This window comes from Leucoraja erinacea, chromosome 11 (assembly GCF_028641065.1).
Source record: "Leucoraja erinacea ecotype New England chromosome 11, Leri_hhj_1, whole genome shotgun sequence".
In the NCBI taxonomy this organism is placed as follows: domain Eukaryota; kingdom Metazoa; phylum Chordata; class Chondrichthyes; order Rajiformes; family Rajidae; genus Leucoraja; species Leucoraja erinaceus.
Window position 1 is genome coordinate 45474212 of NC_073387.1, and position 13138 is coordinate 45487349.

The 13138-nt window shown below is 41.5% G+C and overlaps 3 protein-coding genes across 6 annotated transcripts in view; 2 read left to right on the top strand and 1 right to left on the bottom strand.

Moving 5' to 3' along the window:
- Positions 1-4956, top strand: part of phykpl (5-phosphohydroxy-L-lysine phospho-lyase) — a 25332-nt gene extending 20376 nt beyond the window's left edge. Inside the window, exons 10-12 of the mRNA XM_055643146.1 lie at positions 1778-1867; positions 3376-3506; positions 3644-4956. Of these exons, the coding sequence (XP_055499121.1) occupies positions 1778-1867; positions 3376-3506; positions 3644-3675 (253 nt within the window). The 3' untranslated portion in view covers positions 3676-4956. The remainder of the gene's footprint in view (positions 1-1777; positions 1868-3375; positions 3507-3643) is intronic.
- Positions 4381-13040, bottom strand: LOC129701746 (heterogeneous nuclear ribonucleoprotein D-like). 3 transcript variants are annotated; one of them, XM_055643150.1, is made up of 8 exons: positions 12742-13038; positions 12160-12328; positions 8427-8585; positions 7046-7177; positions 6856-6961; positions 6583-6756; positions 6264-6355; positions 4381-4707 (listed from the first exon to the last, which is right to left on the bottom strand). In XM_055643150.1, exons 1-7 carry the CDS (start codon positions 12912-12914, stop codon positions 6282-6284), a joined length of 987 nt encoding a protein of 328 aa, XP_055499125.1. In that variant the 5' UTR covers positions 12915-13038; the 3' UTR covers positions 4381-4707; positions 6264-6281. The 3 variants fall into 3 exon arrangements, with proteins under 3 accessions (XP_055499125.1, XP_055499126.1, XP_055499127.1); XM_055643151.1 differs by lacking the exon at positions 6583-6756 and having other exon boundaries at positions 12742-13040; XM_055643152.1 differs by lacking the exons at positions 6264-6355; positions 6583-6756 and having other exon boundaries at positions 12742-13040.
- LOC129701745 (protein Wnt-8-like) overlaps positions 12335-13138 on the top strand; it is a 19841-nt gene continuing 19037 nt past the window's right edge. The window contains exon 1 of one of the 2 annotated variants that reach the window (XM_055643148.1): positions 12335-12501. The gene's annotated coding sequence lies outside the window, so the exon portion shown is untranslated. The remainder of the gene's footprint in view (positions 12502-13138) is intronic. The other variant, XM_055643147.1, reaches the window with a different exon arrangement.

The following is a 13138-nucleotide window of genomic DNA, read 5'->3' on the forward strand; positions in this document are numbered from 1 at the left end:
CCTCACCTTCCACCCCATCAGCCATCGCATACAGCACATAATTCTGACATTTTCGCCACCTCCACCACTCACATCTTCCCATCTCCTCCCCTTCCCTCTGCAACTCCCTGGTCAACTCGACCATTCCCACCCAAACCACCACCTCCCCAGTTACTTTCCCCTGCAACCACAGGAGATGCAACACCTGTCCCTATACCTTCCCCCTCAACATTCTTTCCAGGTGTCAGAGGTTCACTTGCACCTTCTCCAACCTCATCTACTGTATCCATTGTTCCTGGTGTGGATTTCTGCAAGAGCAAGCACAAGCTCGGCCGTTTTGCTGAACACTTCCGCTCAGTCCGTCAAACCCGACCCGATCTCCCGGTTGCTCAACACTTTAACTCCCCCTCCCATTCCCACTAACCCTTCTGTCCTGGGCCTCCTCCATTCTCAGATTGAGGCCCAGTGCAAATTAGCACCCGATACAGTGCCATCCATGTTTGGGACAAAGACCCTTCGTTTATTTATTTGCCTCTGTACTCCACAATTTGAGATTTGTAATAGAAAAAAATCACACGTGGCTATAGTGCACATTATCAGATTTTAATAACGGCCATTTTTTATAAATTTTGGTTTCACCATGTAGAAATTACACCAGTATTTATATAGTCCCCCCCATTTCAGGGCACCATAATGTTTGGGACACAGCAGTATCATGTAAATTAAATTAGTCATGTTTAATATTTTGTGGCATATCCTTTGCATGCAATGACGAAGTCCGCTGTTCATGGACATCACCATTTGCTGTGCGTCTTCTGTGGTGATGCTCTGCCAGGCCTGTATTGCAGCCATCTTTAGCTTATACTTGATTTGGGGGCGTTTTTAGCGTTGGAAATTGTTTTAGCTTTGAAAAACTCTGCTTCGCTTTAACAGTTTATTTGGGATAAATGAACCGCTGGCCAATGCGTTTTGAGGCATTTGTTGAACTTGAGCAGATAGGATGTGTCAATACACTTCAGAATTCATTACACTACTACCATCAGCAGTTGTAACATCAATGACGATAAGTGAGCCAGTACCTTCAGCAGCTATACATGCCCAGGCCATAACACACCCACAACCGTGTTTCAGATGAGGTGGTATGCTTAGGAGCCACCACAATGGAAAGACTAGGTGCTGAGCGCTCTCTTATATCTGCATTAAGGAGGCAGTTAAACACACCTGAGCAATTACAAATGCCTGTGATGTCATGTGTCCCAAACATTATGGCGCCCTGAAATGGGGGGGGGGGGGGGAAGGAAGGACCTATGTAATTTCTACATGGTGAAACCAAATGTATAAAAATGGCCTTTATTAAAATCTGACAATGGCACTTTAACTACATGTGATTTTTTTTCTATTACAAACTCAAATTGTGGAGTAGAGGCAAATAAATAAATGAAGGGTCTTGGTCCCAAACATTATGGAGGGCAGTGTGTTTTGCTTGGGTAGCTTACACCCCAGAAGTAAGAACATTGACTTCTCTAACTTCCAAGTAGCCCTTGCTTTCCCTCTCTCTCCCTCCGCTCCACCTTCCCAGGTCTCCTACCAGTCTTACTATCTCCAACTACATTTTATCTATGTACCACCCACTCCCCCAACATCGGTCTGAAACGTCACTCATTTCTTCTCACCAGAGATGCTGCCTGTCCCGCTGAGCTACTCCAGCATTTGGTGTCTATCTTCAATAAAATTATTGTTTGATTAACTAAGTTTGATTTAATATTAGTTTAATACAACCTTTCGTTATATCTGAAAGGGGTGTTGGCTTATTTATCGGAGTAGAGCTTGTAAAAGATCGACAACAGAGGACGCCTGCCACGGAAGAAGCTGAATATGTAGTTGCAAGGTATTGTAAATTTATCTGTGGAGATGTCTACAAATTACAATAAGAATATAATTCAAAACCCATTTTTCAAATGTCTGAAGTGAAACCAACTTTGCAGCTGCCATAGTAAAAAACAAGGTGATGAAACACTCCCATCAGCCTGCTACAAACTCATAACTTTAACTAAACCACAGTGGGTCAGGTAGCATCTGGGGAGGAAATAGATAGGTGACCTTTCAGGCTAGGACCTTCTCAACAACATTCGACGGGTATTTTACACACCGTTATACTTGTGAATAGGAGTTCCTCAGTACAGTTGTCTCTCATCATTGGATGTGACAGAAGCTGCTTTCTTCTCCATACCTATGCAAGAGTACATAGCCTACCACAACCTGGAAATGTATTTACAGTAACGCAGTCAGCAACCTACAGCACAGAGGCGCAGCAGTAGAGATGCTGCCATATAACACGAGACCCAGGTTCGATGCTGTCTATGGGAGCCATATGTACAGTTTGTACGTTCTCCCTGTGACTGTGGATTTAAAATGTTCGGTTTCCTCCCACATTTCCAAAGACATAGGTTGTAAGTTAATTGGCTTGGGTTTGTATACTTGGTATAAGTGTAAATTGTCCCTAGTGTGTGTAGGGTTGTGTTAATGTGCCGGGATCACTGGTCAGTGCGGACTTGGTGGGCTGAAGGGCCTGTTTTTCCGGGCTGTATCTCTAATCTAAACTCCTACCTTCTCTGTGTAATTTCTGGGAGGTTTTAAAATCTTTTCCGTGGTGGTTGGTGTTTAATTCCTCTATCCTCTTACTTGGTAATATAAATTCTCCCACCTATGCCTTAAGGAATCCACATGTGCCCTCACTATTCTTTTTGCATTTTGTGAACAAGGTTGAGAAATAAGAAATCACCATTGTCCCTTTCTAGGCCAGTTTCTTGGTTTTACTTCTAAAATGCTTGTGTCCTCATGCACACTGGTATTTCCAGCAACTTTACAACCTCATTCTTTTGATTCAATACCATTGTTATTTGTTCCTGTCCGCAAAGTTTGTCTTAGCATGTCTGGATATTGATTGGAAACGCACCCGGCCCTTCAACTTTTCCCACAATTACAAAGTTCATAACTCTGTGCTGGCTTCTAACGCGAGTAAAATCTGAAAGGGAAGTGGAATAGGGATAGCAATTCAATGATGCGTGCAGCTCTGCAAAACTCTGGTGGATAGAAGTAATCACTGTCAAAGGTGCCTCAACAAAGTACTGAGTAAAGGGTCTGAATACTTATGTAAATGTGATATGTCAGTTATTTATTTTGAATTATTTTGCAAACATTTCTAAATGTCTGTTTTTGCTTCTTTTTTTTTTAAATTAAGGGGTATTGTGTGTAGATTGATGATTAAAAACACGACTTTAATCAAATTTTACAATAAGGCTGCAACGTAACAAAATGTGGAAAAAGTGAAGGGGTCTGAATACTTTCTGACTGCACTGCATCTACTAAGCTAATTTGTTTTCTTTAAACATTTAGGTTGAAGAAAGAATTTATTGTAATTAGTAGCGATGGACCAGATGGAAATGTTCTCAAGATTAAACCCCCTATGTGCTTCAACGTGGAGGATGCTCAATTTATTGTTGAAAAAGTTGACAGTGTACTTACTGGTAAGTATTCCAGTGAATAATTATTGCAATCCACCCTGGGATAAAACTCAAAATTGATTTTCTTTTAAAAAGCAATGTTAATTCTACTAAAGCCGATTACAGTAATTGTGCTTTAACAATTATTGAATTTGTCGTAGAAATGGAGATGAATAAAACGTGCACGACTTGAATAAGTTGAAATGGCCAAACCTGTGGAGCCAATAGTTCCAAACCACATGAAAACTGCAACATCAGAAATGGATTCACCAGTCCTAATGGTATTTAGTAATTAAAGTCTAAATTTTGTTTAAGTGTTTTCCATATCCTTTCAATACTTACATTTTGACCATGGTTTTTGTATTCGCAGCTTATTTAGTTATCTCTTCTCATTACCCCTGTGGTGGCACATCATGTCATTCTACTGCAGTGTAAATAGTGTCAAAGTTATATACTTTGAAAGTATAAGAAAAACTTATATTGAAACTTATATAGAAAGTATAAGAAAAACAGTCTAACTGTAACCTCTGTCAGTCTGCAATGTCTAATGTTTTAATAATGATCGGATGTTTTGATATTAATCTGGAGTCTGAAGGAGGGACCAGACTATAATCTTCACCTATCCATATGTTGCTCAATCTGCTCTGCTGCGTAACTCCAGCACTGTCATTTTGACATTAATACGCACAACTGATATCTGCAGGCAGCTCCAGATCAGTCATATTCAATCAAAACAATTAATCACGAGTTTCCTCAAACTTCAGGAAGAGATAACTACTTCAAGATGCTGCATTCACAAGCTTTGAGTTAATATCTAATGCCTTTAATTTACTTAAATGGCAATGACAGCTCAGAACCAAAACAAACTAACAAATTTGAAAACTCATTCAACCCAAAATACACAAAAGGAACTTTATTTCAGGAACTTGGATTGCTTCAATAAACAAGTCATTAATGCAAATCCAGTAATTTTATGTAAAATACAAACTTACATAATACATTATCAGCATCCATTGGGTACCAAAAAGTATAGTAAAAAAACACTTCCATCACAGGAAATGTACGACATAAAGACAGACTACAAAATTAAAAAGTTGTAAAACTTCCCTAAAACAATCTGTTCTGTACATTTGGGGAGTCATCCAGAAAACAGTTCAAAGAAAGCGGTCCAATAGCAACACAGTTGCATCAGAGGACCCGTGTAAGCATTTGCCAAGTTGATGACCTGAAAGAGCATGAACAAACACCATCAGTGCCTACAAATTAATAAATCCAGGTGCATACAATATGTCAAGTTTATGGTTTCATATGGCTTTGGTCTACATTAATATTGATTGAAAAATTGAAACTATTCTCTCCCGTGACCACAAACTCACCATATGCCCAAATTCAAATACCAACCGCATAACTTATTTCTCACATCATTTCAGAATGCACATCATGCCAGAAATTATTAAATACCTTTTGAACAATATGGACCCAATTGCAATCTGTAAATTATTCCAGTAAAACAGCCTGATGCATCTAAATACATCAGATTAATAGTTGTATCCTAATAGTATCTCTTCTTAAAAGCAGCAATATTTGAAAACATGCATTTCAGTACATCTACACATCCGAAGATGAATCGTTCTGTTCTCGTCTCAATTCAAGGAAAGTTTTATTGACAGACCAAATTTCTCAGATACATAGAGTTCCAACTGTTATCAAGCTGGAATACAGTCATAATTAATAGATCTAAACTGCAATGATTTTAGATTTAGTTTGATTGTTGAGTTTACCCAATAAAAAAGGTGTTACAAATCAATATAGGGAAACAAACTGTCCAATTTCTTAAAGTGACCAATATTATTGGCAGTTCGACTGCTTTCCTGCACTCCGGACTGACTATATAGCGAAAAAAGGTTCAGAATAATTTCTTACTGTGCTTATCAGTACAGGAACAAAGTGTGCGTGTGGTCTACTTGAATTTTAGTCATGAAAAAAATCAAAATGGTGTCACTGATAATGTGTCTATGAGCACTGTTTACTACCGAGACATTGAAATTGGGCAACACACACAAATGTAGAGCATTTAATTCATACCAAAACATTCTTAAAATCTATAGTCAATAATATATTGCAATGCACCCTTAAGTTTGTCGCTACACTATACCTAGTACAGAAAGTCCCCGACTTACGTAAGAGTTCGGTTCCGGAAGCCGTTCCGCAAGGCGAATATTACGTAAGTCGGATTTCACTGGAGCCATATGCACGCTTACTATTTTACACTTTGGTGGTTGTATGCTCCTATCCTATCATGTTCTATGCACTGCATGAATACACAGTATTCTGCAATAAAATGAAAAAAGAATCATGGATTAAATAGACTGCAACGCAAAGTGTAGCAAGAAAATCGATCCGTGGCTGCAAATAGTAGCAATGCAGGTCCATAAAAAATTGTGCATATCAGAATATTGTTTTACAAAAGTGAATTTCTGCCAAATGTTATGTAACCCTGGTAGGATTAATAATAATTAACCACCTTAAAGTACACAATTAATTTACCCAAACAGATTTGGGAAAACAAAAATGCACATCAACCAACGTTCCTCTTCTATGGAATTCTACAACAGCCTAATCCAGTAGTGACCAGTTGCTCACATTGTCATCCTTATTATCAGGAGTTTCAAGAATCATTGTTACATAAAAATGTTCTGACATAAACACATTTCAAAGTTCTAGAAGAAACCCTGTTTTAATAATGGGACTCAATGTATTCCTTTACTAATGCTTACATACCTGCATTCATATTCCATACTAATACGGTTTGTAGCTCCCTTGATGAGCTGCCCCACGCCTTGGCGCTTTCCCATAGCTACCATTGCTCTGATCTACAGGGCAAAAAAGATAGTGCCAAGTTTGAAAAATAAATGCCCTTTCCTCAGAAAGCCAGTAACATAATTAAAGAATTTTATTCACAGCATGCAATCTTTCTGTGCAGAAATAACAATAGAACATAGGGAGGACATTTTTAGCTAATTCCCAGAAAAGGAAAATGCACCAATTTCTGCAACATGAGCTTTAACCTTTTCATCAGTGCTGCTATGAATGTACTTACTGTAGTCATATCCTTGTCCATATCCACCATAGTAACCACTATTGTAATTATAGCCAGTATAATCATAGCCTCCATATGCACCATAGCCACTTTGCCCGCTGTAACCATAACTGCTGCCATAGCTTGGACTCCAGTAATTATTGCTGTATCCTTGACTCCAGTTCTGACTTTGACCTTAAAATTTAGTAAGAGACACAGGTAAGCGCTAAGAGAAAAACCCATTCCACAGATGGCTTTATCCCTCATTTAAATTATTGTAAGCATGCAACTCACCAGTTCCACGACCACCACCTCTGCCCCTTCCCGTAAGGCTGCCTCTGCCTCCCCACTGCTGTTGCTGTTGATAAACTTCTTTAGGCTGAGCCACTTTAATTTCACACTATATTTAAAAAGAAATACACATTACTAATGCTCAAAATGCCACACAATGTACCTGGAAAGAAATACATTTTCTTGTCACTACCTTGCTATTTCCAATATCATGGTACTTCTTCTCCAAGATCTTTTTCACTGGCTCCTCTTCTTTAAACGAGATGAAACAAAACCCTCTTCTCTTGTTGGTCTTGCTATCCATTGGAAGCTCGATTGATTCCACCTAGATAAACATTCCAATAAATCTTTGAAGGCATAACTAGTGCATATTCATTTTATATTCATCATATTCATTTGACCTTATTGGCCCAAACATTAAGACGAGTGGATGGCGAATTTGAGAAATATACACATATGTTGCAATTAATTTCATAAGTGTACAAAATCTAGACTTCAAATCAGGCCCAGTTAGGACAGCACACTGATCTTCTCAGATTGGGAAACATGGTTGTATTAGTTTAGTTTATCAATGCTAACTTGGGTCAAGAATAAACTCAGTGCCAAAGATGTATACAAAATATGATTTTGGAAATAAAGAAAATAGATTTAGTCTATATAGACCCAAACCATCAAACATGATTGATTGCAATCACAAGTACCTTTTGTGATGCTTCTTTAGCATTAAGAACTGTGTCTACCGTGATTATATTTAACTCAGCCCCATTGCCGACTCTGCTAGAGAATGCAACATCATATGGGAAACTCTCACACTCCTTATCTGAAATGATAGGATTACCAAGGCCAGCAAGATAATCTTGTTTCTATATTCATCTTGAAATAACAGCCAATGCATTATTTTGCATTCCTAACTGCTAGAATTGAGTGGATGAAATCCAGGTCTCCTTACCCATTTCTTTTACCCAGTTGTCCATAGTAACCTGCCTTTCTATTCTGCAATCAGATGACGACCTCATTGCTAAATGATATCTACCCCTAAATCACACTGGAGCCATTTTCTATTGATCACAGTACAACATAGCCTCAGAGCGATAGTTCCAGGTTCGATCCTGACATTGGGTATAGTCTGTGGAGTTTCTTCCTGTGACGACGGGTTTCTTCCAGCATCCCAAATATCTACAGGTTTGTATGTTAAATGGAGTGGATGCGAAAGTAGTATAACATAGAACTAGTGTGAACACAGGATTGATGGTCAGTGTGGACTAAGCGGTTGTCCCTATGCTGCATCTCTAAACACAGCTCACATTGTTCTCCCACATCCCACCAAAGCGTCATCCCAAAACTTAGAAATGCTACATCTTGTTGAAATTATTGATTATGTGTTGTGAATAGCTGGGACCTCTTCCATGATACCTCCAGTGCCTTAGTGCCAAAATATCTGTTTCTTCACCGTTAATGTGTACTTCTGATGGCATTGGAAGTTACATTTTTAGTCAGTCTCACCAAGTTGTCTATCTACCGTAAGGTCTTCTCAAGACAACACAAAACATTTAAAATCATGTCAAAATACCAACCTCACCAAAGCTTCCAAAGTACTCTCTGATCTTATCCTCTGGAGTATCTGGATGAAGGCCTCCAACAAAGATTTTCCTTACAGGTTCTTTCTTCATTGCCATTGCCCTTTTTGGATCAACCACCCGGCCATCTAATTTATGTTCTTTTTGGTCCAACACCTGAGATAAATATGCAATAAATTTTGTTCATTTAAAAAAAATAAATTAGAATCACTTCTACCCATAATTGAAATTTTAAAATTGAATACGAATCAAAATCAAAATATGCTGAAAGCACTAAACAGGTTAGGCTGTATCCATGGGAGGAGAGAAAGTGTTTTAGCTGAAGGAGCATTGACCATTTTCTACTCGACTGTACACAATGACAATACAAGAACCATGAGACAGAATACATGAAGATAAGGGAGCTTAGTAATGTCTCCCTTTACCTCCCTACAGAGGAACTAGTCATCAACTTCAGAAAGTGGGGAAGAGCGCCCACACACACACGTCTACATCAACGGTGGTTAAGAGTAGATGGACTAGAGCTGTCCTTGTCCAACCATATTAATGCTATAGACAAGAAAGCACACCAACAACACTACTTCCCCAGAAAACCAAGGAAATTAGCATGTCTCCAACTACTACCAATGTCTACAGGTGCACCATAGAAAGCATCTAATCTGGATTCATCATAGCATGTGACAACAACTGCAATGCCCAGGACTGCAAGGAATGGCAGAGTTGTGAACACTGCCCAGTCAGTCACACAAACCCGTCTCCCCACAAATTAACCATCTAAGCCAACATAACTAAGTATCAGTCACATCTCTATTATTCAATTTCACTCATGAGACAGAAGATACAAAAGCTTGAAAGCATGTACACCAGACTTAAAAACAGCTTCTTCCCTGCTATTATCAGATACTTGAAGGGAACTCGTATGCTATGGACGAACTTCCAATCTACCTCATTGCAATCCTTGCACTTGTTAAATCTATACTGTAGCTGTAACACTATATTCTGCATTTTATTGTCTATTTTTCCCTACCAGATGTACTCGGGTATGATATGATTTGCCCAGACAAACGTGTATTTTTCCATTGTATCCCAGCATATGTGACGATAATAATCTGATATCAATATTAGACAGGTCAGAATTTTTGCACAACAAAAATGGTTGAAAGTCTAGTCAATCAGAATGTGGCATTTTGGTGCATTATAAGAGGTGGCAGTTAAAGTTTATTTAACAAAGGAGAGAAGTGTAACCAGGATTTGCTCAAATGACAAGACATAAGCTTGACAATCACATTCAATGGATCTCCAAAATGCTATCAAGCATTAAGTAACATTAAGGAAATGGATAGTTATACTTCCAATAATATCTAGTGTTGTCTCTTGCATCAAATACAGCAATAATCATCTAGCAACCCATTGCCCTCCACAAAGGAATAAAACCCCATGTTCCTTTCAACCCCAATATCTTTAGCCAAGTCTCTCCAGAGTGAATTTTATCAAGTCTACAAAAGAATTATACGTAACATCCATGTACACATCATTTTTAAGGCTATTTTTTAAACTATTGGTGTACTCTCATTGAAATTCCAGGAGTTGCGAACAAAGCCAATGGTGTGTCCACCCATAAGAGTCATACTGCATGGAATAAGGCTCTTCGCCCAACTTGACCACACTGGCTAACATGTCCCAGCTACACTAGTCCCACATCCCTCTGAAGGTGTCCTATCAGTGTACCCGTCTGTTTCTTAAACTTTGTGATAGTCCCTGCCTCAACTACCTCCTCTGGCAGCTCGTTCCATACACCCAACCCTTTGTGTGAAAAAGTTACCTCTCAGATTCCTATTAAATCTTTCTCCCTTCATCTTAAACCTATGTCCTCTGGTCCTCAATTCCCCTACTCTGGGCAAGATACTCTGCATCTACTGATCTATTAATCTGGAGATGTTAAAACGCCTTTATAAGATCACCTGTCATCCTCCTGCGCTCTAAGGAATAGAATCACAGCCTACTGCACAGCACAAGTGAGCGGCACGATCGACGTTGCAGCGGCCTCTGCAGTCCCTCTGTCTTTTTTTTATTTTTTTGTCCCGTTGAGAGTATTGTTTGTAGTGGGTTTTTAACTGTGTATGTGTGGGGGGCTGGGGGAAACTTTTAAATCTCTTCCCTGTACGGGGATCCGACCTTTTCCCTGTCGGGTCTCGTTTGTCGTTGGGGCCTAGCACCGTGGAGCGGCCTCCAGCTGGAACGACCTGGGGCTCAAGTCACGGAGCCGGCGGAGCTGCGGACCTACCATCATGGAGCTGGCCGGCTTCAGAGCGTGGAGAGCTATGGTGGCGCGCCGCTGTGACCCGACTCAGGTGAATGGTGATACCGGGAGCTCGCGGGTCCCCAGTGAGAGATCGCGTTATGGAGCACCAGCAACGGTAACTTCTCCCGACCCGAAATGCAGGGTTGAAAGTGACCTGGAGCAGGGCCTTACATTGCTCGGCGCAGCTTAAACAGCCGCGGGACTTGCTAGCGCCCGTCAGGGCTCCAACATCAAGACACGGAGCAGGGCCTTACATCGCCCCGCGCGGTTTTAAATGCCCGCGGACTTGCTAGCGCCCGCCGGGGGCTTTGACTTTGACATCGGGAGAAGAATGGAGGGCAGGGGAGAGAAAAGACTTTGCCTTCCATCACAGTGAGGAGATTCACTGTGATGGATGTTTGTGTAAATTGTGTTGGTGTGTGTCTTGGTTCTTTTCTTGTTGTACGACTGCAGAAACCAAATTTTGTTTGAACTTCATGTGAGGTTCAAATGACAAATAAATGGTATTGTATTGTATTATTGTATTGTACTGAACCTCTCCCTATAGCTCAGACCCTCGAGTCCTGAAGATCTTTAAAGGCAGCATGACAAATCTACAGGTTGATACCCTCCTTTAGTCAAGGCACAGAATACAAGTGCAAATTTTGTGCTAGTTCACAGTCAGAGTACTTTGTACAGTTCTGGTCACGACATTACAAGACAACCATTATTTTACAAGGATTTTGCCTCATTGGAAATGTTTTATTATTAAGGTGAGAAGTTCACTTTGGAAAATGGAACAACTTGACAGATCCTTCACCCTCGTGTAACTCCCGAAGCCAAATATCAAGAGCACAGATTTCAACTAACTGGTAGAAAGATCGTAGGGAAAATAGTTCAAACACCAATAGGAATCCTGAACATATTGCCAACAGTGTGGTAGAGGCAAAAACCTTCATTACAATTTAGCATTTTAGTCTGAAGATGGGTTTCTGCCCGAAACGTTGCCTATTTCCTTCGCTCCATAGATGTTGTTGCACCCGCTGAGTTTCTCCAGCATTTTTGTGTACTTACAATTTAGCATACCTGGACATGTAACAGCACAGCCACGACCTGTAATGTTATAGATCTATTGCTGAAACGTGGGATTGGGTCAAATGGCTTTTATTAAACAAGCATGGATGTTCTGCATAATAAATTGTCATTGAATCTATGACACTGCATTTTATTTTTCCATTAACATCCTATGTTGTATCTTAAGAATTGTACGCCAACTTTATTTTAACGCTTGCATCATTCTGCACGCGTATAACACTTGATTTCTGCCACGACACGACCCAAATCCAATTTCCTTGGCAGATCTATTGCATTTCACCACGATCCTTTCACCGACGTGCTCGGGAGGTTGGAGCAAATGTAAAATAGAAGCAAAGCCCGTCTCAAACTTACCCTGTCGGCACATGAAGAATCTTTGAAGAGGATAAATCCAAACCCCCTCGACCGGCCTGTGGCGGGATCCATCTTAATCGTACAATCCACAACTTCGCCAAATTTGGAAAAATAATCTTTCAGGTCTTTTTTGCTGGTGTCCCAGCTCAAACCGCCCACGAACATTTTCCTGCGAGAGGGAGAAAAGTCGAACCTTTTGTCAGCGTGTGCTGCTCCCCTCCCCCCGGCCAGGGGAGCACATGGCGCGAACAAAGCTGAAGCCGCAGAGGCGGCGGCGGCGGATCGGCGAGGGAACAAAGGAGCGGCGGCCGAGCCCCCGGCCACGCACCGCCGCTCATGTAGGTCTGGAAACCCCCTCCCCTCCCTCCCTCATCTCCGCTTCAACCCGTCTAGAAGCTCGTTCACGGGGATAGACGGGATGTAAACAGCCGGGGAGCGCGGCGACTTGGGCCGAATGGCGGCCTAAAGTAGCGCCGGAGGCCCCGACCCGCCACTAGGCCGCATGCGCTCGGCTTCCCGCTCCAACCCCAGCCGGCGGGAGGGGAGGAGGATGGTGGTGTCGTTAAGCCTCGGCCTCCTTACCCGGCGTCTTCCTCGTTCTTACTGGCGTTGATCTTGGAGCCCTCGGTGTCGGGGTTGACCGGGGCCTCCGCTCCGTCCGCCACCATCTCCTCGCCGCCATCCAGCCCCTCTCCCTCCTCGTAATGACCGTTCTGGGGACCCTTCGGCTGCTGCTGCTGCTCCACGTCAGTCATTTTCAACCTGGCCGGCCTACCTCGGGAATAGAATAGGATTATAGTTTTAATCGGAGTGGTTGGCGAAAGAACCGAGCCTCGTCGTCGCCGCCACCTCGCACTGTGGAGCCGGCGCGCTTTGCGGCCTTTTTATAGGGGCGGTGCATTCCACTGCGCTGTAAACCGAGCTCTCATTGCTTCAGCCTGTCAATGATTCAATATCGGTGCCTTCCATTTGTTCAGGG

Excerpts from the sequence above, each read along its gene's own strand:
- LOC129701746 (XM_055643150.1), bottom strand. The coding sequence starts at position 12,914 with ATGACTGACGTGGAGCAGCAGCAGCAGCCGAAGGGTCCCCAGAACGGT. Across the intron at positions 8,586-12,159 it reads ATTCTTCATGTGCCGACAGG|GTGTTGGACCAAAAAGAACA; the intron begins GTAAGTTTGAGA and ends TATTTATCTCAG. Across the intron at positions 7,178-8,426 it reads ACTTTGGAAGCTTTGGTGAG|GTGGAATCAATCGAGCTTCC; the intron begins GTTGGTATTTTG and ends ATGTTTATCTAG.